Source organism: Coregonus clupeaformis, chromosome 11 (genome assembly GCF_020615455.1).
Source record: "Coregonus clupeaformis isolate EN_2021a chromosome 11, ASM2061545v1, whole genome shotgun sequence".
Taxonomy (NCBI): Eukaryota; Metazoa; Chordata; class Actinopteri; order Salmoniformes; family Salmonidae; genus Coregonus; species Coregonus clupeaformis.
In genome coordinates, this window is record NC_059202.1 from 21,225,987 (window position 1) to 21,253,110 (window position 27,124).

The 27,124-nt window shown below is 43.5% G+C and overlaps 1 protein-coding gene across 4 annotated transcripts in view; it reads right to left on the reverse strand.

Moving 5' to 3' along the window:
• LOC121576527 (GRAM domain-containing protein 2B) overlaps window positions 1-25,799 on the reverse strand; it is a 33,363-nt gene extending 7,564 nt beyond the window's left edge. The window contains exons 1-2 of one of the 4 annotated variants that reach the window (XM_041889735.2): window positions 25,543-25,799; window positions 49-195 (exon numbers count right to left, since the gene is read on the reverse strand). In XM_041889735.2, coding sequence (XP_041745669.1) covers window positions 49-195; window positions 25,543-25,634 — 239 coding nt within the window. In that variant the 5' untranslated portion in view covers window positions 25,635-25,799. Of the gene's footprint in view, window positions 1-48; window positions 196-9,412; window positions 9,651-14,766; window positions 15,578-25,542 lie in introns of those variants that run through there. The other 3 variants (XM_041889738.2, XM_041889736.2, XM_041889737.2) reach the window with 3 other exon arrangements.
• Between the last annotated feature and the right edge of the window lie 1,325 nt (window positions 25,800-27,124).

A 27,124-nucleotide genomic window follows, 5' to 3' on the forward strand; every position in this document is an offset into this window, starting at 1 on the left:
AGGCCCAAGTCTTGAGTCTACATGGTTGCACAGTGTCAGTGTAGTTACCTGACCGGGGCTCGTCTGGTGAGAGTTCTGCTCTGCTGCAGCAGCTCCAGTTGGGCCTCCTCCAGACTCAGGGCTTTCCTGGTCTTCTCCACAGTCTTGCTCTTACTTGCCTTCTTCACAGACAATCCCCCGCTCTCCACCTGGTAGCTGAAGACAGGACCAGAAGGGTTCAGTAACAGAGCAAAACAGATCAACCTATTTTCCATCAATCTTAAGCCACCGATGTTTGAGGGGCTAAAGAGAGAGATGATAGATGAATTTGTATGTTTAATGTAATGACAAAAATATTCCACCCCGATACTGTATAACTGTGTGAACTGGGTTAGAATTATAAGACAATAATCCATTAAATATGTGTGACTAACCTTTTCAGACAAGATAGGAGAAGTAGCCTGGTTGACAGCAACTTATGAAACCACTAACAGGGAAGGGAGGCTAGAAACTGTTAAAGATAAGAAATTCCATACTGTGGAAAGTTACAGCCAGCCTAAAGGTGGGTGGGGTTATCTACAGATATGTAAATGAGGGCCTTTGTGGGTACGGATATAAAAAGGACTGTGGGCAGCTCACCCTGCACTATCAGCTCCAATATAAATTACATGAGCAAGTCTACTTCTTATAAGCTTCCCAGTAAAGCATTAAAAACAATCAAGCAACCCAGAAAAGTGCTAGAAATAGCCCATATTAACATATGCAGCCTGAGAAACAAGGTCCATGAAGTCAATAACTTTTTTTTTTTTTTTTTTGGGGGAATGGATCAGCTTAATATTGCAGATAGATTGTATCTTCTATCAATGTAATTGTCTGCATCACTTCCAATCCCCCATGTTTATTTTTATTTTTTATATATATACTCCCCTTTATTACTTTTCAACCCCACCATCCTTTCCCTACTTGGAGTAAATTAGTGAACAACAATGCCCAGGCCTCTACTTCCGGTCTATACTTACTATCTACACCTTATGGACAGAGTTAATTTTACAATAATTCTATTATATATATATATATATATTTTATTTTTTATTTTTTGCTCCTGAACTTCTACTCTCAACCTCTCCGATCATTTTCATGGTGTCCATCCGGTTTGCTTCTATATGGCATATCTTTCTAACTGTGCTCCTTCCCAAAAGCTCCCAACATACAACCTATATACTTATTATGGACACAGTATGCTTACATTATTAGCTATCTTTGTTATTATTTGTTGTTATTTGTTATTATGAAGTCAATAACTTGCTTGTAACAGATGATATTCATATTCTGACTATCTCTGAAACTCACTTGGATAATACCTTTGATGATACAGTGGTAGCAATACATGGTTATAACATGTTCTTATGCCAACAGGGGCGGTGTTGCGTTCTATATTCAGAACCACATTCCTGTAAAGCTTAGAGACGATCTCATGTTAAATACTGTTGAAGTAATATGGCTACAGGTTCATCTGCCTCACCTAAAGCCCATTCTGGTGGGAAGCTACTATAGACCACCAAGTGCTAACAGTCAGTAACTGGATAACATCTGTGAAAATGCATGATAATGTATGTGATATCAACAGAGAAGTATATTTCCTGGGTGATTTAAATATTGACTGGCTCTCAAGCTGCCCACTCAAGAAAAAACTTCAAACTGTAACCAGTGCCTGCAACCTGGTTCAGGTTGTCAGTCAACCTACCAGGATATTTACAAAAAGCACAGGAATTAAATCAACATGTATTGAGCACATCTTTACTAATGCTGCAGAAATGTGCTTTAAAGCAGTATCCAAATCAATAGGATGTAGTGATCATCGACTCAGTGGGTTTTGTCCAACATGTCTCTGGACCTACTCACTGCCACAGTCATACTCTGGACCTAGTTTTGTCCCATGGATTAAATGTTGTAGATCTTAATGTTTTTCCACTTTTTTCCATCTACGTAACATTGCAAAAATCAGAAATTTTCTGTCCAAAAATGATGCAGAAAAATTAATCCATGCATTTGTTACTTCTAGGTTAGACTACTGCAATGCTCTACTTTCCGGCTACCCGGATAAAGCACTAAATAAACTTCAGTTAGTGCTAAATACGGCTGCTAGAATCCTGACTAGAACCAAGAAATTTGATCATATTACTCCAGTGCTAGCTTCCCTACACTGGCTTCCTGTTAAGGCAAGGGCTGATTTCAAGGTTTTACTGTTAACCTATAAAGCGTTACATGGGCTTGCTCCTACCTATCTTTCCGAGTTGGTCCTGCCGTACATACCAATACGTACGCTACGGTCACAAGACGCAGGCCTCCTAATTGTCCCTAGAATTTCTAAGCAAACAGCGGGAGGCAGGGCTTTCTCCTATAGATCTCCATTTTTATGGAACAGTTTGCCTACCCATGTGAGAGACGCAGACTCGGTCTCAACCTTTAAGTCTTTACTGAAGACTTATCTCTTCAGTAGGTCATGTGATTGAGTGTAGTCTGGCCCAGGAGTGTGAAGGTGAACGGAAAGGCTCTGGAGCAACGAACAGCCCTTGCTGTCTCTGCCAGGCCGGTTCCCCTCTCTCCACTGGGGTTCTCTGCCTCTAACCCTGTTACAGGGGCTGAGTCACTGGCTTGCTGGTGCTCTTTCATGCCGTCCCTAGGAGGGGTGCGTCACTTGAGTGGGTTGAGTTACTGACGTGATCTTCCTGTCTGGGTTGGCGCCCCCCTTGGTTTGTGCTGTGGTGGAGACCTCTGTGGGCTATACTCGGCCTTGTCTCAGGATTGTAAGTTGGTGGTTGAGGATATCCCTCTGGTGGTGCGGGGGCTGTGCTTTGGCAGAGTGGGTGGGGTTATATCCTTCCTGTTTGGCCCTGTCCGGGGTTTCTTCGGATGGGGCCACAGTGTCTCCGGACCGCTCCTGTCTCAGCCTCCAGTATTTATGCTGCAGTAGTTTATGTGTCGGGGGGCTGGGGTTAGTTGGTTATACCTGGAGTACTTCTCCTGTCTTATCCAGTGTCCTGTGTGAATTTAAGTATGCTCTCTCTAATTCTCTCGTTCTCTCTTTCTCTCTGAGAACCTGAGCCCTAGGACCATACGTCAGGACTACCGGGCATGCTGACACCTTGCTGTCCCCAGTCCGCCTGGCCTTGCTGCTATTCCAGTTTCAACTGTTCTGCCTGCGGTTACGAAACCCCTACCTGTCCCAGACCTGCTGTTTTCAACTCTTAATGATCGGCTATGAAAAGCCAACTGAGAGACCTGAGCCCTAGGACCATACGTCGGGACTACCGGCCGTGGTGACTCCTTGCTGTCCCCAGTCCGCCTGGCCTTGCTGCTATTCCAGTTTCAACTGTTCTGCCTGCGGTTATGGAACCCCTACCTGTCCCAGACCTGCTGTTTTCAACTCTTAATGATCGGCTATGAAAAGCCAACTGAGATTTATTCCTGATTATTATTTGACCATGCTTGTCACTTATGAACATTTTTGAACATCTTGGCATGGTTCTGTTATAATCTCCACCCGGCACAGCCAGAAGAGGACTGGCCACCCCTCATAGCCTGGTTCCTCTCTAGGTTTCTTCCTAGGTTTTGGCCTTTCTAGGGAGTTTTTCCTAGCCACCGTGCTTCTACACCTGCATTACTAGCTGTTTGGGGTTTTAGGCTGGGTTTCTGTACAGCACTTCGAGATATTAGCTGATGTAAGAAGGGCTATATAAAATAAAATTGATTGATTGATTGATCACAATATAGTAGCCATATCTAGGAAAACCAAAGTTCCAAAGGCTGGGCCTAATATAGTGTATAAGAGGTCATACAATATGTTTTGTAGTGATTCATTTGTTGATGAAGTAAATAATATTTGCTGGTCTGTGGTGTGTAATGAGGAGCAACCAGACACATTTATTCCAGTTACTAATAAGCATGCACCCATTAAGAAAATCACTAAAAACTGTTAAATCCCCTTGGATTGATGAGGAGTTGAAAATGTTTATGGTTGATAGGGATGAGGCAAAAGGTATGGCAAATAAGTCTGGCAGCCCAACTGATTGGCAAATGTACTGCAAATTAAGAAATCATGTGACTAAACTAAAAATAAATGATATAAAGAATGATAGTAAAATCTTTGGAGCACCTTAAATGACATTTTGGGAAAAGAAACGACAACTCAGCTCCATCATTCATTGAATCAGATGGCTCATTCATCACAAAACCAACTGATATTGCAACTGATAATACTTTAATTATTTTTTCATTGGCAAGATTAGCAAAATTAGGATAGACATGCCAGCAACAATTGCTGACACTACACATCCAAGTATATCTGACCAAATTATAAAAGACAATAATTGTACTTTTGAATTCCGTAAAATCAGTTTGGAAGAGGTGAAAAAAAAGTGTTGTCTATCAACAATGACAAGCCACCGGGGTCTGACAATCTGGATGGAAAATTACTGAGGATAATAGCGGACGATATTGCCACTCCTATTTGCCACATCTTCAATTTAAGCCTACTAGAAAGTGTGTGCCCTCAGGCCTGGAGGGAAGCTAAAATCATTCCACTACCGAAGAATAGTAAAGCCCCCTTTACTGGCTCAAATAGTCGACCAATCAGCCCGTTACCAACCCTTAGTAAACTTCTGGAAAAAATGGTGTTTGACCAGAGACAATGCTATGTCACAGTAAACAAACTGACATACTTTCAGCATGCTTATAAAGGAAGGACATTCAACAAGCACAGCACTTACACAAATGACTGATGATTGGCTGAGATAAATTGATGATGATTATTGTGGGGGCTGTCTTGTTAGACTTCAGTGCAACTTTTGACATTATCGATCATAGTCTGCTGCTGGAAAAACGTATGTGTTATGGCTTTACACCACCTGCTATATTGTGGATAAAGAGTTATTTGTCTAACAGAACACAGAGGGTGTTCTTTAATGGAAGCCTTTCCAACATAATCCAGGTAGAATCAGGAATTCCCCAGGGTAGCTGTCTAAGCCCCTTACTTTTTTCCCATCATTACTAACGACATGCTTTGAGTAAAGCCAGTGTGTATGTATGCAGATGACTCAACACTATACACGTCAGCTACTACAGCAACTGAAATAACTGCAACACTTAAAGAGCTGCAGTTAGTTTCGGGATGGGTAGCAAAAAATAAGTTAGTCCTAAATATTTCCAAAACTAAAAGCATTGTATTTGGGACAAATCATTCACTAAACCCTAAACCTCAACTACATCTCGTAGTGAATAATGTGGAAATTGAGCAAGTTGAGGTGACTAAACTGCTTGGAGCAAACATGGATTGTAAACTGTCATGGTCAAAACATTTTGATACAACAAATCAAATCAAATTTTATTGGTCACATGCGCCGAATACAACAGGTGCAGACATTACAGTGAAATGCTTACTTACAGCCCTTAACCAACAGTGCATTTATTTTTAACAAAAAAAGTAAAAATAAAACAACAACTAAAAAAGTGTTGAGAAAAAAAGAGCAGAAGTAAAATAAAATAACAGTAGGGAGGCTATATATACAGGGGGGTACTGGTGCAGAGTCAATGTGCGGGGGCACCGGCTAGTTGAGATAGTTGAAGTAATATGTACATGTGGGTAGAGTTAAAGTGACTATGCATAAATAATTAACAGAGTTGCAGCAGCGTAAAAAGGATGGGGTGGGGGGGCAGTGCAAATAGTCCGGGTAGCCATGATTAGCTGTTCAGGAGTCTTATGGCTTGGGGGTAGAAGCTGTTGAGAAGTCTTTTGGACTTAGACTTGGCACTCCGGTACCGCTTGCCGTGCGGTAGCAGGGAGAACAGTCTATGACTAGGGTGGCTGGAGTCTTTGACAATTTTGAGGGCCTTCCTCTGACACCGCCTGGTATAGAGGTCCTGGATGGCAGGAAGCTTGGCCCCAGTGATGTACTGGGCCGTACGCACTACCCTCTGTAGTGCCTTGCGGTCGGAGGCCAAGCAGTTGCCATACCAGGCGGTGATGCAACCAGTCAGGATGCTCTCGATGGTGCAGCTGTATAATTTTTTGAGGAATCTGAGGACCCATGCCAAATCTTTTCAGTCTCCTGAGGGGGAATAGGCTTTGTCGTGCCCTCTTCACGACTGTCTTGGTGTGTTTGGACCATGATAGTTCGTTGGTGATGTGGACACCAAGGAACTTGAAGCTCTCAACCTGTTCCACTACAGCCCCGTCGATGAGAATGGGGGCGTGCTCAGTCCTCTTTTTTTTCCTCTATCCGCAATCATCTCCTTTGTCTTGGTCACGTTGAGGGAGAGGTTGTTGTCCTGGCACCACACGGCCAGGTCTCTGACCTCCTCCCTATAGGCTGTCTCATCGTTGTCGGTGATCAGGCCTACCACTGTTGTGTCGTCGGCAAACTTAATGATGGTGTTGGAGTCGTGCCTGGCCATGCAGTCATGGGTGAACAGAGAGTACAGGAAGGGACTGAGCACGCACCCCTGAGGGGCCCCCGTGTTGAGGATCAGTGTGGCAGATGTGTTGTTACCTACCCTTACCACCTGGGGGCGGCCCGTCAGGAAGTCCAGGATCCAGTTGCAGAGGGAGGTGTTTAGTCCCAGGATCCTTAGCTTAGTGATGAGCTTAGAGGGCACTATGGTGTTGAATGCTGAGCTGTAGTCAATGAATAGCATTCTCACGTAGGTGTTCCTCTTGTCCAGGTGGGAAAGGGCAGTGTGGAGTGCAATAGAGATTGCATCATCTGTGGATCTGTTGGGGCGGTATGCAAATTGGAGTGGGTCTAGGGTTTCTGGGATAATGCTGTTGATGTGAGCCATGACCAGCCTTTCAAAGCACTTCATGGCTACAGACGTCAGTGCTACGGGTCGGTAGTCATTTAGGCAGGTTATCTTAGAGTCCTTGGGCACGGGGACTATGGTGGTCTGCTTGAAACATGTTGGTATTACAGACTCAGTCAGGGACATGTTGAAAATGTCAGTGAAGACACTTGCCAGTTGGTCAGCACATGCTCGGAGTACACGTCCTGGTAATCCGTCTGGCCCTGCGGCCTTGTGAATGTTGACCTGCTTAAAAGTCTTACTCACATCGGCTACGGAGAGCGTGATCACATAGTCATCCGGAACAGCTGGTGCTCTCATGCATGCTTCAGTGTTGCTTGCCTCGAAGCGAGCATAGAAGTGGTTTAGCTCAACAGTAGCTAAAATGGGGAGAAGTCTGTCCATAAATCTGCCTTCTTAACAACACTATCAACAAGGCAGGTCCTACAGGCCCTAGTTTTGTCACGCCTAGACTACTGTTCAGTAGTGTGGTCAGGTGCCACAAAGAGGGTCCAGAACAGGTTAGCATGGCTGGCCCTTAAATGTACACGGAGAGCTAACATTAATGACAGGCATGTCAATCTCTCATGGCTCAAAGTGGAAGAGAGATTGACTTCATCACTACTTGTTTTTGTAAGAGGTGTTGACAAGCTGAATGTACCGAGCTGTCTGTTTAAAATACTAGCACACAGCTCCGACACCCATGCATACCCCACAAGACATGCCACCAGAGGTCTCTTCACAGTCCCCAATTTCAGAACAGACTATGGGAGGCGCACAGTACTACATAGAGCCATGACTACATGGAGCTCTATTCCACATCAGGTAACTGATGCAAGCAGTAGAATCAGATTAAAAATAAATAAATAAATAAATAAAATAAAATACACCTTATGGAACAACGGGGACTGTGAAGAGACACACAAAAACGTACAGACATGCATATTGTTGTATGGTGGTATTAAACATTTGTATTGTAGATATGTAGTGGTGTAATAATGTTATATTTTGTTTTATATGTAATGTAAGTGCTTTAATATGTTTGGTCCCCAGGAAGAGTAGCTGCTGCCTTGGCAACAGCTAAATGGGGATCCCTAATAAATACAATTTTCTTTAGAGTTTTTGTTTAAAAAAAATCTGTTATTTGATAAAGTAGGGGTTGTCAAGAAATATGGGTGTATAAACCCCATTTACAGTGGGTATCAAGTATTCACTGTATAAACCCCATTTACAGTGGGTATCAAGTATTCACTGTATGAACACCATGTACAGTGGGTACCATAAGTATTCACCTCCTTTGGATTTTTTCACATTTTGTTGCGTTACGAAGTGGGATTGAAATGGATTTAATGTTTACAAATTAATAAAAATTAACTAAAATAGTAATTGCATAAGTATTCACATCCTTCGTTTAGGCAAGCCTAAATTAGTTGAGGAGTAAAATGTGGTTTAACAAATCACATAATAAGTTACATGGAATCACTGTGTGAAATAATAGGGGTTAACATGATTTTTAATGAGTACACACACACACACACACACACACACACACACACACATACATACATACATACATACGGTCCCTCAGTCAAGTATTGAAGCACAGATTCAACTACAAAAGACCAGGGAGCTTTTCAAAAGCCTCAAAGAAGGGCAGTGATTTGTAAGAATAACAAAAAAATCTGACATTGAATATCTCTAAGCATGGTCAAGCTGTGGATGATTTATTAACCCACCCAGACAGTCTTCTGAACTGTTCTGCAGGACAGGAAGGAAATTGCTCAGAGATGTCACCATAAGGTCATTAGTCATTTTAAAACAGCTACAGAGTTCATTGGCTGTGACGTGAGAAAACTGAAGATGGAACAAATTGTAGTTACTCCACAATAATGACCTAAATGACAGCGTGAAAAGAAGAACAAAGAATACTAATATTCTAAAACACGCATCCTGTATGCAACAAGGCACTAAAGTTATATTGCAAGAAAACACGCCAAAAGGAATAACATTTTTGGCCTAAATGCAAAACCTTATGGTAATAACTACATTAATAATTTTATTTTAAATCTATTCGTTTTCAGTCTTTTCATTAGGTGAGCAATGTAAAATATGAGAATGAAAACTTTTGCGTTGGTAGTTGTGGAAATTGTGGTAAAATGCCTAATATCTAATCAATAAACATTATTAAATAGACAAATACAGATCCTAATCTTAGTGACACAAAAGGAATTATATACATTTCTTTGTCAACTTTTTGTCAAGTGCCAGTTGTGAAAATCACCCATATAGGCCATATGAGTGCAGTAAACATCTCCAATCAATTCCATTTCTAAATGTACGCTAGCTCAAGTCTAATCCAATGAAGGAGATACAAAAGTATATCATAGACAGAGTTGATATTCTTTTCACAGGACAGAAATGGAACATAAAATTGAAATGAATGAATTTAGGCTACAACACCCTCTAGACAAAGCTCTACGCAACATGACAAAACAGGTCTCAACCTGAAACGTCAATGTCTATGCAGCAGTCCAAATAATTTGCCTGAAGAGTATTTTACAACCAAATTAGCACAAACTGCCGTCTAAAGTCTTACCCGTTCAGACGCAGTCTCCCAGATGACCGAAAACTCATATACCTATTCATAGCAAGACCTCCTTATCAGAATAGAAATGCACTGTAGCTCCACTGACTTCAATCCATAATTTGCCGTCAGTCAAAAACAACACACACACACAACTAAAACAATGGTAAAAGAAAATAAAAAAGTCTTCCTGCTATGATGGAATGGTTTTTCTGAGTGACTTCTGAACCAGTTCAGTCTGGCCACATCCTTCAAGTGAAAGCATTTTTTCTATTACCTAAAGGAAGTGGCTTTGTGTTGAAAATGGTGTGACACTTCGCAGTGGGTGACGTCAGCCTAAGGGCCCACGCCTCCTGCTCTTAGTGGCGTAATGCACAGGTGGGGACATGTAGAACAAGCCCTTCCCGTACTTTAAAAAAAGGTTCCACTAGCTCAGAGTGGAAATGAATGACCTATGGATCCTTTTTATATAGGCTAGCCTGTGGATCTTGTTTAGCTTGAAAACATCCAGTTCAGGGAAAGTATGAGAAACCATAGGGAGGTGTGTGAGAGGTCTTTACGGATCCACCTGTACCCGAATACCAGAGACTCGAACCAGACCCGAGCAGGTCCGGATCAAGAAATCTAAATAATGTCACGGATCTGGGTCAGATCTGATTGTCACGGTTCTCGGGTATGTGTAATTTTAACGGACTTGTCCGGAAGGACTGGTACAGATCCAAACACTACTGCTGCAGCAGAGCGAGAAATGTAATAGTTTATGCGGCTGCGCTTGCTTTTCATGAGAAAGGTGCGTGTAGTTTGTCGTTGGCCAATCAGAAGTCAAAGCAGCAATAAGCTCCAGTCATAGAGCACCCGTGTGGGGCAAAAGTTAGGAGATATCTAAATCAATGGAAGATGGAATTAAAAATGGGTTGTTGTTTGTAACTGTGTAAGACGAGAAAGTGCATACCTCGATTAGCCTGGCTAGCTTCTCCTGGCTTGATGCTGTCAAGACTTACTACGTAATCATATTGGTGATAAATAACCTAGCTATGGCAGCTATTAGTCTACTATAGAGGGTCTGCTTGGTTGGTGGTTGTCCCTCGTCTAGATCTCCCGGTTTGTGTCACTCACAGTTGCCTACACACACAGCATGGCCCCTGCTAGAGCATCACCTCTCTCTACCTCTCCCTCACGCTTTATCAGCTCCGATTAATAAAGTAGCTTAAAAATGGACTTCTCTCACTCGGATCAGACCTGGATCCAACCAGTTCTATACGGAACGGGTCTAGTTGTCCTCGGGTCCGTTTGAAACGGGTCTCTATATTTTGAAAATTAATTTATGCATATCGGGACCGGGTGGGAAAGCCCCAGGTCAATTTCGGAAGGGGTCCACGAAGCCCTCAAGTGTGTGGTGATGTCAGAGAGCTGCTCAAAAGCACCTCATCAAGCCCTTCTCTTTGACTAGCGAGTGTGGAGCTTCAACTCCCTACTCCCCCTAGGCTATGGGTCTACTACAGTACAGTACAGTACCACGTGATGTGTAGCACATGAATATACTCATTCAAAAGTTCTCAAAAAGAGAACACCAGTCAGACTCACTAGTAGCTGTCCATAGAGAAGTTTGGGCAGAAGAACAGACTCGAGGTGAACGACTGACTCAATGTTTACCCTCCACTGTTCTTTGTAAAAAAGACACACTCCAGCTATTTTGGAACTTCTCCTGTTGAAAAACAACATGCCGAGTATAAATACAGTAATGTACACACAATTAAGAGGAAATAAATATGTTGAGCAATAGTTCAAGAGTTGACCATTCAAAATAATTGGTCTGATGGGTTTACTCTCATCGCCCCACCCCCCATTACACTAGATGTCATTTCCTCGAAAAGGGATTTAATAAAATATGTTCGACGGCCGCCCACGCTTGATACACACGCAACTCTTATTCCTGCCAAGTGAGTCCTGTTTAGAAAACCGGTATCAAAAAAGAACCGTTGGTGACAGACACAGCATACCAGCATTGTCTATATACCACCGTCTACTCTAGACTTTACCTGCATTAGTTCCTTCAGGACATATATCCTTAGGCTTAGCTACATGAGCGGTCACCAATTGCCAATATGCCACTCACTAAATGTATGAACTTCCAATTATACCACAGGCACACAGTGCTTTCAATAATCACTAGGCCTAGGCTATATCAGATGTTGTATATATATATATAAAAAATAAAAAAAAAGTCATGGGCAATAAAACAATGAGTTGACTGGAAAACTACTTACAGTGGGGAAAAAAAGTATTTAGTCAGCCACCAATTGTGCAAGTTCTCCCACTTAAAAAGATGAGAGAGGCCTGTCATTTTCATCATAGGTACACGTCAACTATGACAGACAAAATGAGAAAAGAAAATCCAGAAAATCACATTGTAGGATTTTTAATGAATTTATTTGCAAATCATGGTGGAAAATAAGTATTTGGTCAATAACAAAAGTTTCTCAATACTTTGTTATATACCCTTTGTTGGCAATGACACAGGTCAAACGTTTTCTGTAAGTCTTCACAAGGTTTTCACACACTGTTGCTGGTATTTTGGCCCATTCCTCCATGCAGATCTCTTCGAGAGCAGTGATGTTTTGGGGCTGTCGCTGGGCAACACAGACTTTCAACTCCCTCCAAAGATTTTCTATGGGGTTGAGATCTGGAGACTGGCTAGGCCACTCCAGGACCTTGAAATGCTTCTTACGAAGCCACTCCTTCGTTGCCCGGGCGGTGTGTTTGGGATCATTGTCATGCTGAAAGACCCAGCCACGTTTCATCTTCAATGCCCTTGCTGATGGAAGGAGGTTTTCACTCAAAATCTCACGATACATTGCCCCATTCATTCTTTCCTTTACACGGATCAGTCGTCCTGGTCCCTTTGCAGAAAAACAGCCCCAAAGCATGATGTTTCCACCCCCCATGCTTCACAGTAGGTATGGTGTTCTTTGGATGCAACTCAGCATTCTTTGTCCTCCAAACACGGCGAGTTGAGTTTTTACCAAAAAGTTCTATTTTGGTTTCATCTGACCATATGACATTCTCCCAATCCTCTTCTGGATCATCCAAATGCACTCTAGCAAACTTCAGACGGGTCTGGACATGTACTGGCTTAAGCAGGGGGACACGTCTGGCACTGCAGGATTTAAGTCCCTGGCGGCGTAGTGTGTTACTGATGGTAGGCTTTGTTACGTTGGTCCCAGCTCTCTGCAGGTAATTCACTAGGTCCCCCCGTGTGGTTCTGGGATTTTTGCTCAGCGTTCTTGTGATCATTTTGACCCCACGGGGTGAGATCTTGCATGGAGCCCCAGATCGAGGGAGATTATCAGTGGTCTTGTATGTCTTCCATTTCCTAATAATTGCTCCCACAGTTCATTTCTTCAAACCAAGCTGCTTACCTATTGCAGATTAAATCTTCCCAGCCTGGTGCAGGTCTACAATTTTGTTTCTGGTGTCCTTTGACAGCTCTTTGGTCTTGGCCATAGTGGAGCTTGGAGTGTGACTGTTTGAGGTTGTGGACAGGTGTCTTTTATACTGATAACAAGTTCAAACAGGTGCCATTAATACAGGTAACGAGTGGAGGACAGAGGAGCCTCTTAAAGAAGAAGTTACAGGTCTGTGAGAGCCAGAAATCTTGCTTGTTTGTAGGTGACCAAATACTTATTTTCCACCATCATTTGCAAATAAATTCATTAAAAATCCTACAATGTGATTTTCTGGATTTTTTTCCCTCAATTTGTCTGTCATTGTTGACGTGTACCTATGATGAAAATTACAGGCCTCTCTCATCTTTTTAAGTGGGAGAACTTGCACAATTGGTGGCTGACTAAATACTTTTTTTCCCCACTGTACATCACACAACCTGTGACAGCTACGTCACCGGCTGACAAATCACCTAGTTGGCAAACAATAACCTGCACAACTTCCCAATAGTTAAACACCTTTCCCTGTTCCAGGAGCACAGGTTAAAACGCTTTATGGTTTCCCTTTAGGCTGCCGATAATCTAGTTCTAAAATATAGAGCAGGGTTCCCCAACTAGCAGCACTAGTAGCACAGTGTTGCATTTTCATTCTTGAACATAAGACTAAAAACACTAGGAAATCAGCTCCAAGTGAATTTTTGGAAATCTGTTCAATTATTCTCACGTATAATAGACATGTGATCGTATACAAATGTAAGCAAGGTTTGAAGTGATTATGTTTTAGTCAAATATATTTGTTTGGGCTCCCCGACCATCTGCTCAAGAAAATAAAATAGCCAGCGGCTCAATCTAGTTGATGATCCCTGGTATAGAGCATGTTATGTATAGCCATTACTGTAAAAACATACATTTCAACCTTTCCACCTCATTGAAGAATCTCTGACAATTAGATCATGCCTGTCATTGTGTTTTTCCGATCATGAAAAGGAGGAAGCCAATAGAATCTGATCGAACAGGTCCTGTCTGTGGTACGGAATGTGTACGCTTAGATGGTGACGGTTGAACTCGCAGGCCCTGCCACGTAACACATTTTGTAGCATGTGCTTTTTGAGCGTTGGCTGGCAGCCAGTCATACAGGACTGCTGACTACACTGTTTGTTGTGGAGGCCTTCCAAAAAAGAGAGAGAGGTTTGCTGCCTGTCTGCCAGGTTTGAGACGAGAATTCTGGAGTGTCTCAATGAATCCACTGTACTGCAGCCAAACGTGACATGGAGCAAGTGAGGCCCAAATCACAGAATACAATTTTTCGAAATGCAACAGCCAATGAAATGCAAGGGATTAACACAAAGTCAAGCAACCGATTTGTTGCATGCTGGAAGTTGTATAAGGGAAATTGTAGTCCACTAAAGTAATTCACATTGTCATACAACAGCGTTTCCCCCCACAGAAATATTTATATGATGTCCCTTATATTCGTTTAGCTGCAGCACACCGCCCAGATGACAACCTCCAAGGTAACTAGCTAGCAAGTAAACTAGCGTGTAATCCTGGAAGTGTAGCCAACCCTATTAATAGATGTATAGCTGTATGAACCAGGAAGACTCAAGGCCAATAGGCCATGATCTGGAGATGGTTCCACTCCCTCTGGTAATGGAGTTAGACATGGAGGCCATGACTAATCCTGGGCCACGTTCAGCAACCAAACGTTGTTGAATGTTGCAGATAGAAATGCAATGACTAGAGCTGATGTGATTCCTTATTCTACAAATCAGAGGCATGTTTGTTCTACATAGCCTATTTCTATCTGAACTTTCCATAACGTCGCGTCCTGCTGAACGCACCGCTGGTTGGAGTCAAGGAAGCAGTGTGGCTAAATCCACAGTCGACAGAGGGAGAAAAGTCATACTCAAGTAAATGCCCTACCTCGCCCCGTCCCCTGCACGACGACGGTCTGCAGCATCCTGGTCGTACCACTGGCTGTTTCCTCTCTCCATGACCAGCCAAGCTTGTCCTAAACCAACTCTTCTTCTGTTGCTACAGAGAGAGAGAGAGAGCGCCCACTGGTCCGAGCACAAGCAGCGTGTGAGAAAAGGAGAGCTTTTTGCCCTTCGGTCTGGACCCGGCAGCAGCTGAGGCAGTCAAAAGGGTGTAAAGGTCTTTCTCTTTTACGGCTGCATTTCAAAACAACACGGAAGGGTTGGAAGAGTAGCAGCACGCACAGAGAGAAGGAGAGTGTGGGGGATGAAAAAAACAAAACAAGAGGGCTGGGTTCCAAACCACACTGTCCTGCTCTGAGATTGTGTCAGCTGGAGTTACCTTGGAAACAGCTGACATTGGGAAGGGAAGAGTGGGAGGTGGGGAAATAACACCAGCCTCTAGGCTCGCCCCAGGAACACCACCAGCCTCTAGGCTCGCCCCAGGAACACCACCAGCCTCTAGGCTCGCCCCAGGAACACCACCAGCCTCTAGGCTCGCCCCAGGAACACCACCAGCCTCTAGGCTCGCCCCAGGAACACCACCAGCCTCTAGGCTCGCCCCAGGAACACCACCAGCCTCTAGGCTCGCCCCAGGAACACCACCAGCCTCTAGGCTCGCCCCCAGGAACACCACCAGCCTCTAGGCTCGCCCCAGGAACACCACCAGCCTCTAGGCTCGCCCCAGGAACACCACCAGCCTCTAGGCTCGCCCCAGGAACACCACCAGCCTCTAGGCTCGCCCCAGGAACACCACCAGCCTCTAGGGCTCGCCCCAGGAACACCACCAGCCTCTAGGCTCGCCCCAGGAACACCACCAGCCTCTAGGCTCGCCCCAGGAACACCACCAGCCTCTAGGCTCGCCCCAGGAACACCACCAGCCGCTAGGCTCGCCCCAGGAACACCACCAGCCGCTAGGCTCGCCCCAGGAACACCACCAGCCTCTAGGCTCGCCCCAGGAACACCACCAGCCTCTAGGCTCGCCCCAGGAACACCACCAGCCTCTAGGCTCGCCCCAGGAACAACACCAGCCTCTAGGCTCGCCCCAGGAACACCACCAGCCTCTAGGCTCGCCCCAGGAACAACACCAGCCTCTAGGCCCGCCCCAGGAACACCACCAGCCTCTAGGCTCGCCCCAGGAACACCACCAGCCTCTAGGCTCGCCCCAGGAACACCACCAGCCTCTAGGCTCGCCCCAGGAACAACACCAGCCTCTAGGCTCGCCCCAGGAACAACACCAGCCTCTAGGCTCGCCCCAGGAACACCACCAGCCTCTAGGCTCGCCCCAGGAACACCACCAGCCTCTAGGCTCGCCCCAGGAACACCACCAGCCTCTAGGCTCGCCCCAGGAACACCACCAGCCTCTAGGCTCGCCCCAGGAACACCACCAGCCTCTAGGGTCGCCACAGCATGAAATGGCTTCAAATGACACTGTGCGTCACTGAACAGCAGTCAAATTCAAAATGACTCAAGGGATGGTGCTCAAAGCAACCAGTACAATGAGCAAGGTAAGGGAATCAAAATACACATGGACAATGGTGCCTGTTAACCTCTTAAGGATTGGACCCTCTTTTTCAATTTTCACCTAAAATGACATACCCAAATCTAACTGCCTGTAGCTCAGGACCTGAAGCAAGGATATGAATATTCTTGATACCATTTGAAAGGAAACACTTTGAATTTTGTGGAAATTTGAAATTAATGTACGAGACTATAACACAATTGATCTGGTAAAAGATAATACAAACAAAAAAACATGCGTTTGCTATTTTTTTCCCCCATAGTCTTTGAAAATGCAAGAGAAAGGTCACAATATAATATTGCAATTTACATTTTGGCCACTAGCTGGCAGCAGTGGGTGCAAAGTTTCAGATTGATCCAGTGAAGCATTGCAATACTGGACTATTTTGTATAAAGTCTGCCCAAATGTGCCGAATTGGTCAATTGATACATAACTATAGAGAACATACAAAAATTATATGGTAATACAAAATGTAAGTTTACACACTCCCAAGAAAGTCATACATGATGGATCATTAGCTTATACACTAACTTTCACACATCTAGATGGCCGGGCGGGGTGGGTGTGGAGCCAGAGACAGCAGGGGTTCAAACTGTAGAACCCAGTTCCTACATTTGAATATAAAAATGGATTTGATCAAACAAAACTATGCTACATTTTATCTCTGGGACCCTTAGGATGACAAATCAGAGCAAGATTACTGAATGTAAGTGCATTATTTACCTTCAGAGGTGAATACATCAAACCCGTTGCCGTGATTAGTTTTTGTTGTTGTGCACTCTCCTCAAACAATAGCATGGTATTTTTTCACTGTAATAGCTACTGTAAATTGGACAGTGCAGTTACATTAACAAGAATTTAAGCTTTCTGCCCATATAAGACATGTCTATGTCCTGGAAAGTTGTTACTTACAACAGTCATGCTAATCACATTAGCGAACGTTAGCTCAACCGTCCCATATATGGGACACCGATCCCGTAGAGGTTAAAAAGGACACCTTTCAGAGGCATGAGTTCAAATTCAGTCCATAGGTTCATCCAATTTGAGTAGGCCTTCAGGTTGAATGCATTTTTGGGGTCACAACTGTAACGTTGGTGGGGGAAAGAAAAAAACACGTTGGCGTCGCCCATACGGCAGCTGTGTTTTCAGGAGGACACAAGGAGAGGTAGCCACTTTGGATTGAGGCTTTGGGCCATGGCTATGACTTACCAACTCATCCCAGAGACTTCCAGTCTGCACTAACGCTAGCTGATCCCAGAGACTTCCAGTCTGCACTAACGCTAGCTGATCCCAGAGACTTCCAGTCTGCACTAACGCTAGCTGATCCCAGAGACTTCCAGTCTGCACTAACGCTAGCTGATCCCAGAGACTTCCAGTCTGCACTAACGCTAGCTGATCCCAGAGACTTCCAGTCTGCACTAACGCTAGCTGATCCCAGAGACTTCCAGTCTGCACTAACGCTAGCTGATCCCAGAGACTTCCAGTCTGCACTAACGCTAGCTGATCCCAGAGACTTCCAGTCTGCACTAACGCTAGCTGATCCCAGAGACTTCCAGTCTGCACTAACGCTAGCTGATCCCAGAGACTTCCAGTCATTGCGCCAATGCTAGTTAGCAAATCGGTCCAGAAAAGACCTTGAAAAATGCACACAGAGACATAAATTGTATCCATGAGTTATCGGACTCTGGGTAAGGCCAGACAAAATTGATTCACTGTTTAACGGATTTCCCCCCCAGAAAAGTGAGGCGAGCGATAAAAAAAGAAATACGTGGATAAGGAATAACAGTACTTTACCACATTGTCCTTGTGCAAGAGTTGTATTATTCGAAAACCTACACTATTTTTCTTAAAAAGAATGCAGATGTTACAATGTTGTTATAACCATGAGAAATAAAACAATGGGAAGTATAACTTGTGAAAGTTTCTTTATTCCTAATTCTGAACCACATGTAAAAATGTTCTCATCCAGAATGCGTTGGACTGCTTTCTGTCGTTCTTTAGGACAGCTTGCTTTTGGCATACAAGCACCTTGGTTTCTCACATTCAACACAGTTGATGGTCGCTCTCACCTTTGCACTGACCATGGCAGCACTCCTCTCTACATGTTCTAGATTTGGTGTCAGAGAAGGCCTATCCTTGTCAATAGTGTCCAAGCTGTACAGATCATCACATTTCTGGTACTCACGTCTGTCTGCTGTCAATGCTGGATCAGGCACAAACCTTAAATTTCTTAAACGGTTCTTCTGGCAAGCGTGGAGGATTCATTAAGCAGTACCAGCATGGATCTTCTTCTACCCTTTCTTGATCTGTACCATGTATTGTGACATCTTGCTTGATTCACCTTCTTCAAGTGGGATGCATAAGCTACTATGGACTATGTTAAGACACACCATATCTTCTCTGAGATCTAATGTGAACAAGCAATACAGGCAGTTTCAGTTGAGAGGTTTAAAACGTTTCAAAATTTCCTGAATAAATGGTGACATTTTACAATATTAGACACAGTATGTTTGACATGAATCTACAAGGACTAGCAGTGAGCCACAAACTTAACTGATATAGAAAAATGACACAAGACATTCATTAAAATACCTGTGAAGTGATTCCGGCGTGCCCAGGGCTGGGATAATGACATAGAGAGCTGACTGCAATGACCCCTTAGCTGATCTTGACTTAGTGCTGGTGCCTTGTGTCGTGTTTCCTGGTATCTGTTGTAGGATCCAAGGCCTTGTGGTAATTGCAGCAATCTGTCTGGTATTGCTAAGCCTCTCTCTTTCAACTTCTCTAGATGGGGGTCCGTACATCAGTGTGCTTTTGATAATCTGGTAACGAATGTCCAGGCTATATGGACATGAAGAATAGGAGAAACCATTTCATTTCAGGCTCATTATTATGAATACACTAATTAACATGAATTAACATTATTCACATAGGATGTATAATAGAATGCAATATTCTATCATATTCAAAAATTACTGGTGGGGAAAAGTAATGTAAGAATGTATTATCAGTTCATTAATCTACTTAATTGGTTAAAGCCTTGTTAGGCTATACAATTAAGACAATTTAGATATAAAGGCCTATCATAGGCTACTCTTTCTAAGAAGAATATGCTATTGTTAATAAAGGGCAATCATTCGAATTAGGTCAAATGAACGTAACACTGGAAAAAGTGCAATCCAATCTGGTAATTGAATGTGATGTATAGGGTAATAGACTAGACTATTAAAAAAAAAATGTAATTCAATAATAATAGACAAATCATTGTAATCAAATGTAAATGTTGATGTATAATAATGAGTTCACTACCTGAATGCATCTCTGTAGTCTATAGGCGTATAGAATATGATTAGGCCTCTCAGACTAGGCCTTGTAGAAAGAGGGTCAATCAAGTTCAGTCAGCCAAATTAATGTAGCATTGGAAAAAATACATACATCCAGCCATAGAGTAAAGCCTATCATCAAAATAAATAAAAAATGTAGGTTTATAACATGTACAATTAGAAGCATCAATCTATATAGAGCAAGCTTGACTAAATTCGAGCCCAGTAACTTCGCTCACCGCATTCTCCTTCGATTGTCTCGTCTGGCTGCCACGAAAAGCCCCCCACATCATTGTGGATTCATTGTGGATTCGCTGATCTGCACGAAGTGTGCGCGTGCCACTGGCGATGTACTTTGCTAGACATGCTAGCTGTTTCCGGCGGCGCATCATCACTTCAAACGCATTCCGTCTTGGCGTTATCGGTTGGCCTACTACTTCTGGTAGTACCGGTAAAATGTCAATTATGAATCGCAAATCACCATACAGCACTTCGATTTCATAAATCATTTTGACTTCAATTTTTGGTTGCCCAAAATAATATCAGCTTGCACTGAGTCTTTGCTGATGAACGCCCTGATCTCTGGCCAGTCAATTGGTTCAATGACGTTGTTTCGTCTATGTAATTGCTTCTAATAGAGCTGAAAATGGTGCATTAACCATGAATATAACTGACTGTGTTTATAATGAGGGATGTCCCCACGTTTAACCTGGCCACATAAATAGTAGGAATTTGCGCTGGCTTCAGCCATGACCGCATGAGAGAGAAATGAAACATCTGCACGTTGCCTGCAGGTGCGAGCGTGTGTGTTTCGAACATGATCTGAGCGCGTGATCCAAGGCTGTTTGGTCTCTTGCGCATTAACTTGGGAAAGCCTCAAGGGAGAAAAGACAGTGCATTATAAACAAAGCACCGCATATATTGCCCCCCCCCAAAAAAAAACACATCAGATGTATTTGTTTTTGATTTTTTTGTGGGGTGTGGAGAAAAGTAAGGCTGGGCATCCGTTAAACAGTAATTCAACTTTGTCCGGCCTAAGTTAGAAAAAAAAAAGAAGGGCCTACATCTCTCACTTTCCCTTTAACCGTCAGTCTGACCCAAGACTGCTTAGCACCTCCTGGACAGACAGATTCCACAACATAATGGACAGCAGTCTTAAAATTAGCCCTTTACAGTAAATCCACACACATATATGACATTTATCAGATGCTTTTATCCAAAGCGACTTAGTCATGCGTGCACACATTTTACATAAGGGTGGTCCCGGTAATCAAACCCACTATCCTAACGTTGCAAGCGCCATGCTCTACCAACTGAGCTACAGAGGACCACTTAAAATAGACTCCTATAACAGGCCTTTACTGAGAGGACTGTGAAAGAGTAAAATGCAAAGGGTTACTTTCTAGCATGTGTGTAGTTTACATCTCTTCAGGGTAATTCAGGGTAATTAGGTGGAATGACATTTTAGCATGATGAAGAGAGTTATCAAGACTTGTTGGTGGAAAACAAGAAGCAGATTGGCCTATCAGCTGATGAGCTCTTCCTCATCAGGCCCCATTGCTGACCAGGTCAATTCAATGACATTTGAAATGAAAAGGACTTCACTTGCATGGCAAAAGGCCAATTGTTTGCTTTGGCAACGAGACAACTAAAATACGGTTTAAACATCTGGTCAACTCTGTACTTTAAAGGCTGCCAAGTAGGCAAGGGGGCGACTGACCACGTCTCTGCTGAAACAACACTGTCTAGTACATTAGGCCAAGTCGGCATACCTGTGCACACATCGTACGAGCTTGGACCAACAGTACCTTCCTCCCTATCCACATCATTTGTCCGCTTCAGTTTTAAAAAAATCGCTTGGTATGATTTATATTGGCTGCTATGGTCACACGCGGAGGCGTGAGTGCTTATCGCAAAACAGCGCTTGCCATTGCCATTCCCCTCCATTATACATCAGGTTAGGGCCGGGTATCGCCTATATTCTCACCAATAACTAGGGTACGGTGCGGGCAGGGCTCGGCTATCACTAGACTGATCACTAACATTTTGAAGCTGAGCCATTTGCACGTGCTCCGCTGCGCAGTACAGTCATAACTGACTAAGATCATAACATGGAGTCAAATGCTTCAACCTCGTCAAATATAAAAACAGGAGAGATTATTTCACAGAAAATAATAGTGTTCCTTGAGATTTGTCAGAGTTGAGTGACGAAAAGTAGCTAACAGCTAACTGCTCTCTCATGTCTCTTCATTGAGGAGAGCAGCCAAAGTGGAGCCGTTGCTATGGATACCAGACTCAGAGCGCCATGAGCAGAGCGGGTGAGACAGAGGAGCCGCTAATTCATTTATCCTCACAGAGGAAGTTATTTCAGATTTTGGGCAGGGCCGGGCCTTAAATTTGAAAGAAGCAAATCGGCCCTGGGTAGGGTCTGAATGTCGCAGGCATGGGTAGGGCTCTAACCTAAAACACACTTCTGGGTATCAAACAAAACACCCAGCCTCCCGATAGGAGCGGCTTTAGAGATGTGGGGGGCATAAAAACAAATCTATTTATATCAGTTTGTACAGACTATGTGCGGATGGGAACCGTGTTATGGAGCTGGTAGTACACGGTCTCCTCATTGAGGTGGTGTACGATATCATCTCAAGTCCGCGAAAGCAGCTGCATTGCATAAACTAAAGGGCAGGCTAGATGGGTTCCTCGTTTTACCACATCAGGGGGGAGAGGTGGGGAGGCATTTCAGAGTAGCAAAAGTTGTCCCACGACTCGGCGAATCCACGGAACGGAAAAGGTTAGGAACCGCTGATCTAGTGGACAACAGCAAAAATTGTCCAGTCCAGTGAACTGCTGATTTTCTATCATCCAATCATATTGGGTGCAGCCAAACGCAAACACCAGATGACAAGACGGGCTCTCCTGAACTTAATAAAATAAATGATTTTCAGTGCTCTGATTAAAAGCACGGGAAAGTACAAATTCCAAAGCTTTCACACATGGCCTAATCATACATCAATATTTTGTACAAATAACTAAGGTTAACAGAACAATCCAAAACCATTTTTGTTCAGCCTAATCTGAGTGCCACAACGGCAAACAGCACAGTTCAAATCAAAATCGAAAATGGGAATCAAATATTTCAAGACTAAAGCGAACATCCTTGTAACAATTCAAGTGAATATACCAAATCCACTTTAAATCCCAGTATTGGGCAAGAGCAAAACAGTCAGCCACTCAAGTGGTGTGGACTGAGGCCAGTGAGGGTGCCGCTTTGCTCTGCAGCAGACTGGTCCAGGAGGACAAGACAGGGTGCCAAAGGCTGGAGCCAAACAACAACGTGCGGCTTGTGGCGCCTCGCCAGGCCCAGGGCTGGCAGAACAGAGTGTGTGTTTGTGAGTGTCATGCGGCATGCGGGGCTCTCGCCACCTCCATGTTCAGCCGACGGAGACAGAAGGCAATTCTTCTAGCAGAGCCTCATGATCGTCACAACACCAGGCAGGAAACTCACAGCTGGCTCTCACACCATGTAGGTACAAAAATGAGTATATCAAAACCTCAAGAGTTAGGCCTAGCCTTAAATAATAATATTTACAAGTTTTAGTTAAGTGCCCTTAGTCTGATAATGTAAAACCTTCCCTGCCCCCTGGATGTGAGCCACCAAATCACCCCCAGCTTCCAATTGGCTCATTCATCCCCCTTCCTCTCCCCTGTAACTATTCCCCAGGTCTTTGCTGTAAATGAGAATGTGTTTTCAGTCAACCTACCTGGTAAAATAAGGGTAAAATAAAAAGCTCCTTCCTGAAAGCATCTTCAAGGAGCCAAATGGACGCCTGGGGAGAATTTCAATTGCATTTCCTTGATTGCTCATGTCATGTCTTCTCTCCTTGCCTCCTACTCAAAACCCATTGGATGAGAAGGTCAGAGGTGCAGGACCTCAGACCTTCTCATCCAATGGGTTTTGAGAGGGAGGTGAGAGGACCAGAGGAATCAAGGAAATCCAATTGAGATTCTCCCCTGGACTGCAGCTCCTCCCTGTCTATTCCCAGTGTCAATGAAGGACTATTAGAATTTCTAAACTAAGTTTCCTCCCTTAGACAAGTACACAGTGTTATCACTGTTCACTCAAGGACCTGACAGATTACCCCCATCAATGTCACTTTCACATACCATAGCCCATTAACAGCGAAAGAGATAACCTAGAGCAGGGTTCTTCAATTCCGGTCCTGGAGGGCCGAAACACTTCTGTTTTTTATTTCTACCTGGTAGTTCATTGCACTCACCTGGTATCCCAGGTCTGAATTAGCCCCTGATTAGAAGGAGAGGATGAAAAACAGAGGTGTTTCGGCCCTCCAGGACCGGAATTGAAGAACCCTGACCTAGAGGGTCAGGGATAATAGGGTTTCTTGTTTTCCAGGGGACTGAGGGGGGAAAGTGTGACAGGATTCATATTGTATGGGGCTTAAACGGGGATATGCTACAGCCATCATATAAAGGGAAAGACCACTTGTGGTTGACCCATGGGGACTAAAAAATTATGCGTTTCCAGTGATTATTTACCCTGGTGTTTTACCCAAAAGACTCAGACTTTTCTGTTTATACTTACACGGACCGGCAACCGTGTCTCATGGCTCCGGCTGACCTGCCCTTAATTGGGGCCAAGCCCAGACCCTGGCTACTTTAACTTTCATTTACATAATGGCTAACTGAACTTTAACACCTTGTCACAAAGCAACTGTCTTGAACGACACAGAGGTTGATGATTCTGATAGCCACAAGTCTGTAGTGTCACACTGCTCATGGAAACAATAACACAAGAGCTGACATTAACATAAAAACACTGGCGACACACTGGTGTGGGGGTAAGTCACAATGGAAAAGAGAACACGGCCCCAGTATGTCTCCAGTGTGTGTCCCCTGCTGTAACATCGGTCCATGCAGTCTCTGGTTATTTTCAGAGCAGGATCATCCCTGCCATCAGCAGGATAAATAAATAGTAGTGTCATTCTGACCCACATAGAGGAGCAGGAGGATGATGAGGTAATGTGTTTTCCTCTGCGAGAGGCAATGAGATTTAGAACTGTCCAGAATCCGAGCATTGGAAGAGGCAATAACAGAACAATGTAAGCTGTCCGTTTCCATAAAACGCAACACATACCACTTCAGCTAACATATTGGTGAAAAGCCAATATTGTGGGCCTGTTTTGAATGTAAAGAAATTCACTTCCTTGAGTTTGGCTAGCTAGGCCAGCATATCATCGACACCCTAAGTGTAAACAGTATTCAATTGCGACCTAATTAAAGCATAACATCCAACACTAGCTATATTTCTCCAACACATTTTAAATCAGGAAACTCTATGCATCAAACTACACGATTTTACATTACCTTGCACAATGAATGTTCCTTTTTGAGAGACACTCCAACCAGCTGACAAGCATTTATTTGTGAGACAGTAAATATGATTACCTCTGAAAATGTGTTCAGTAACTTTACTTAGACAGCTAACGTTAGCTATGTCACCTAGGGGGTAACTAACTAGGTTCCTAGCAATGCTTAGCTTCATCACAAGCAAGTTAAATGCCAGCGTGTTATCCCCGCAAGATCGCACAGGGCTATTGTATAGGCACCGCTTGAGGAACATAAACGAATCACGCAATAATAGTAATAACTATATAAAGCAATTCAGTACACATGCTTAATGCAATGACACAATTAGCTAGTTACGTTATATTGACTTCTAAACGTTGAGATTAGCTAACTAGTTCCTTATAAGAAGCGGATTGCCAGCTAGCATCTGTTTGTTAGCACATCCACCCATTGGTACAGAGCGCTAAAGCTGGGCTAGCGGTTTTTGTAGAACAGTTAGTTAGCTAGCTATCCTTACCTTTCTTTCATGAAGTGCTTGATTCTGACAATTGCCTTTTCATCTATCTTCCTCAGGAAGGTTTTCAATCGATCTGTCTTGTTTTCAAGCATTCTTCCTCCAACCGGTGTTAGACTCGAAACGCAGCTCCACCAAAGATGTTACACGCCGACTCTTCTTTGGATTTGTCTAGCATCCTCTTTTTTTTTTTTTCTCCCACTCAATCTATGAGGATATATTAAATTAGTTTAAATTGGACCAAGCCAATCGACCAATGGGAGAGAGAGGCAAGTTTAAAAAAAAACCTGTCATGTCAGACTAATCCTCTAATCAGATCACAGTACTTCTCTCCTCGTCTCCACCCATTGCCTTTTATGGGACAGAAAACTGCGTCGTTGTGCTATTAAAACGAGAGGGTGTGGCCCAGAGATTGTACCGACAATTTGAAAGCATTTGGACCTAAAAAAAATTTTTTTAGGGCTTTTAGGCCAGTCTACTTCAATGATCTATTCTATGGTCATTTCAGTGAGGTACTTTTTTGTTGTTGTTGTTGATAATCTCCAGTGAAGAGAAGTGTGTGTATTAGGGGTAGTAGCGTATTGTATGACTCATATTATAGAGTTATGAACCTGGTTCAACCACCACCGCTGCAGGTAGTTATTTTATTTTATTTTATACATTTCTAAAACATTCAAATACATTAAGGACATGCCTGCCCTATGGTATATTATGCGCATCCTATGTAGACTGGCTTCTGTTTGTACATTGGTGGACGTTAATGGTAAAGCAGATTCAACCTGTACATGATAAATCTAATAGCTTTTTAAAGCATCTGTTTATGGTATTGTTGTGTTTCAACATGACATCCTCTAAAACAGTGGCTCCAAAAGGAATTACGTGATGCCCAAAAAAGAGTGGCTAAAAGCAGAGTCAGCTGCATCAAGTATGAATAGGTAATTAATTTAATTCATCAACTAAAACGTGTTATGAATAGACCAAAGATTAGTGATTCACAAGACTGCGGTGGCAGTCAAAAAGTCAGTTGGTGCCTTTTGTCTTACAACCATAGGACATCGGGCTGTGGCCAGTGACCACTGTCTGTCACCCTCCCTTCCCCCACTTGCTGTGGCCAGTGACCACTGTCTGTCACCCTCCCTTCCCCCACTTTCTGTGGTCATGATAACACCGTTTTTCTGATTCATGTCATTCGGTTATAGTGTTCCCTGAAAATTCACATTACATTCAGTCATTAATATGCTGGAAGTCCTCATGATAAGACGTTTAAAACAAAAAAGTTATTTATGACTCATAGGCAGTGGTACTTTTTTGGGGAAGTAGAACAGGCATTTATTTGAAAAGGCTTTTTGGCAAACCAGCTCCTATAACTACAGAATATGTAGGAACCGCCTCTCCACATAAGGAAACAGAGGAGGCACTGCAATGCCACGTAACACAGCAAACACGCTGCCGTTCAGACGTCCAGCCTCCAATCCCTTACGAAAAAAGATTGCGGTCAGAGTGCAGTATATCTGCAGTCTGCAGAAAATACTGCGTCCAAACTAAAACAGTTTTTTTTTTTACTGCCGTAGTTTTGCAGTGTAAC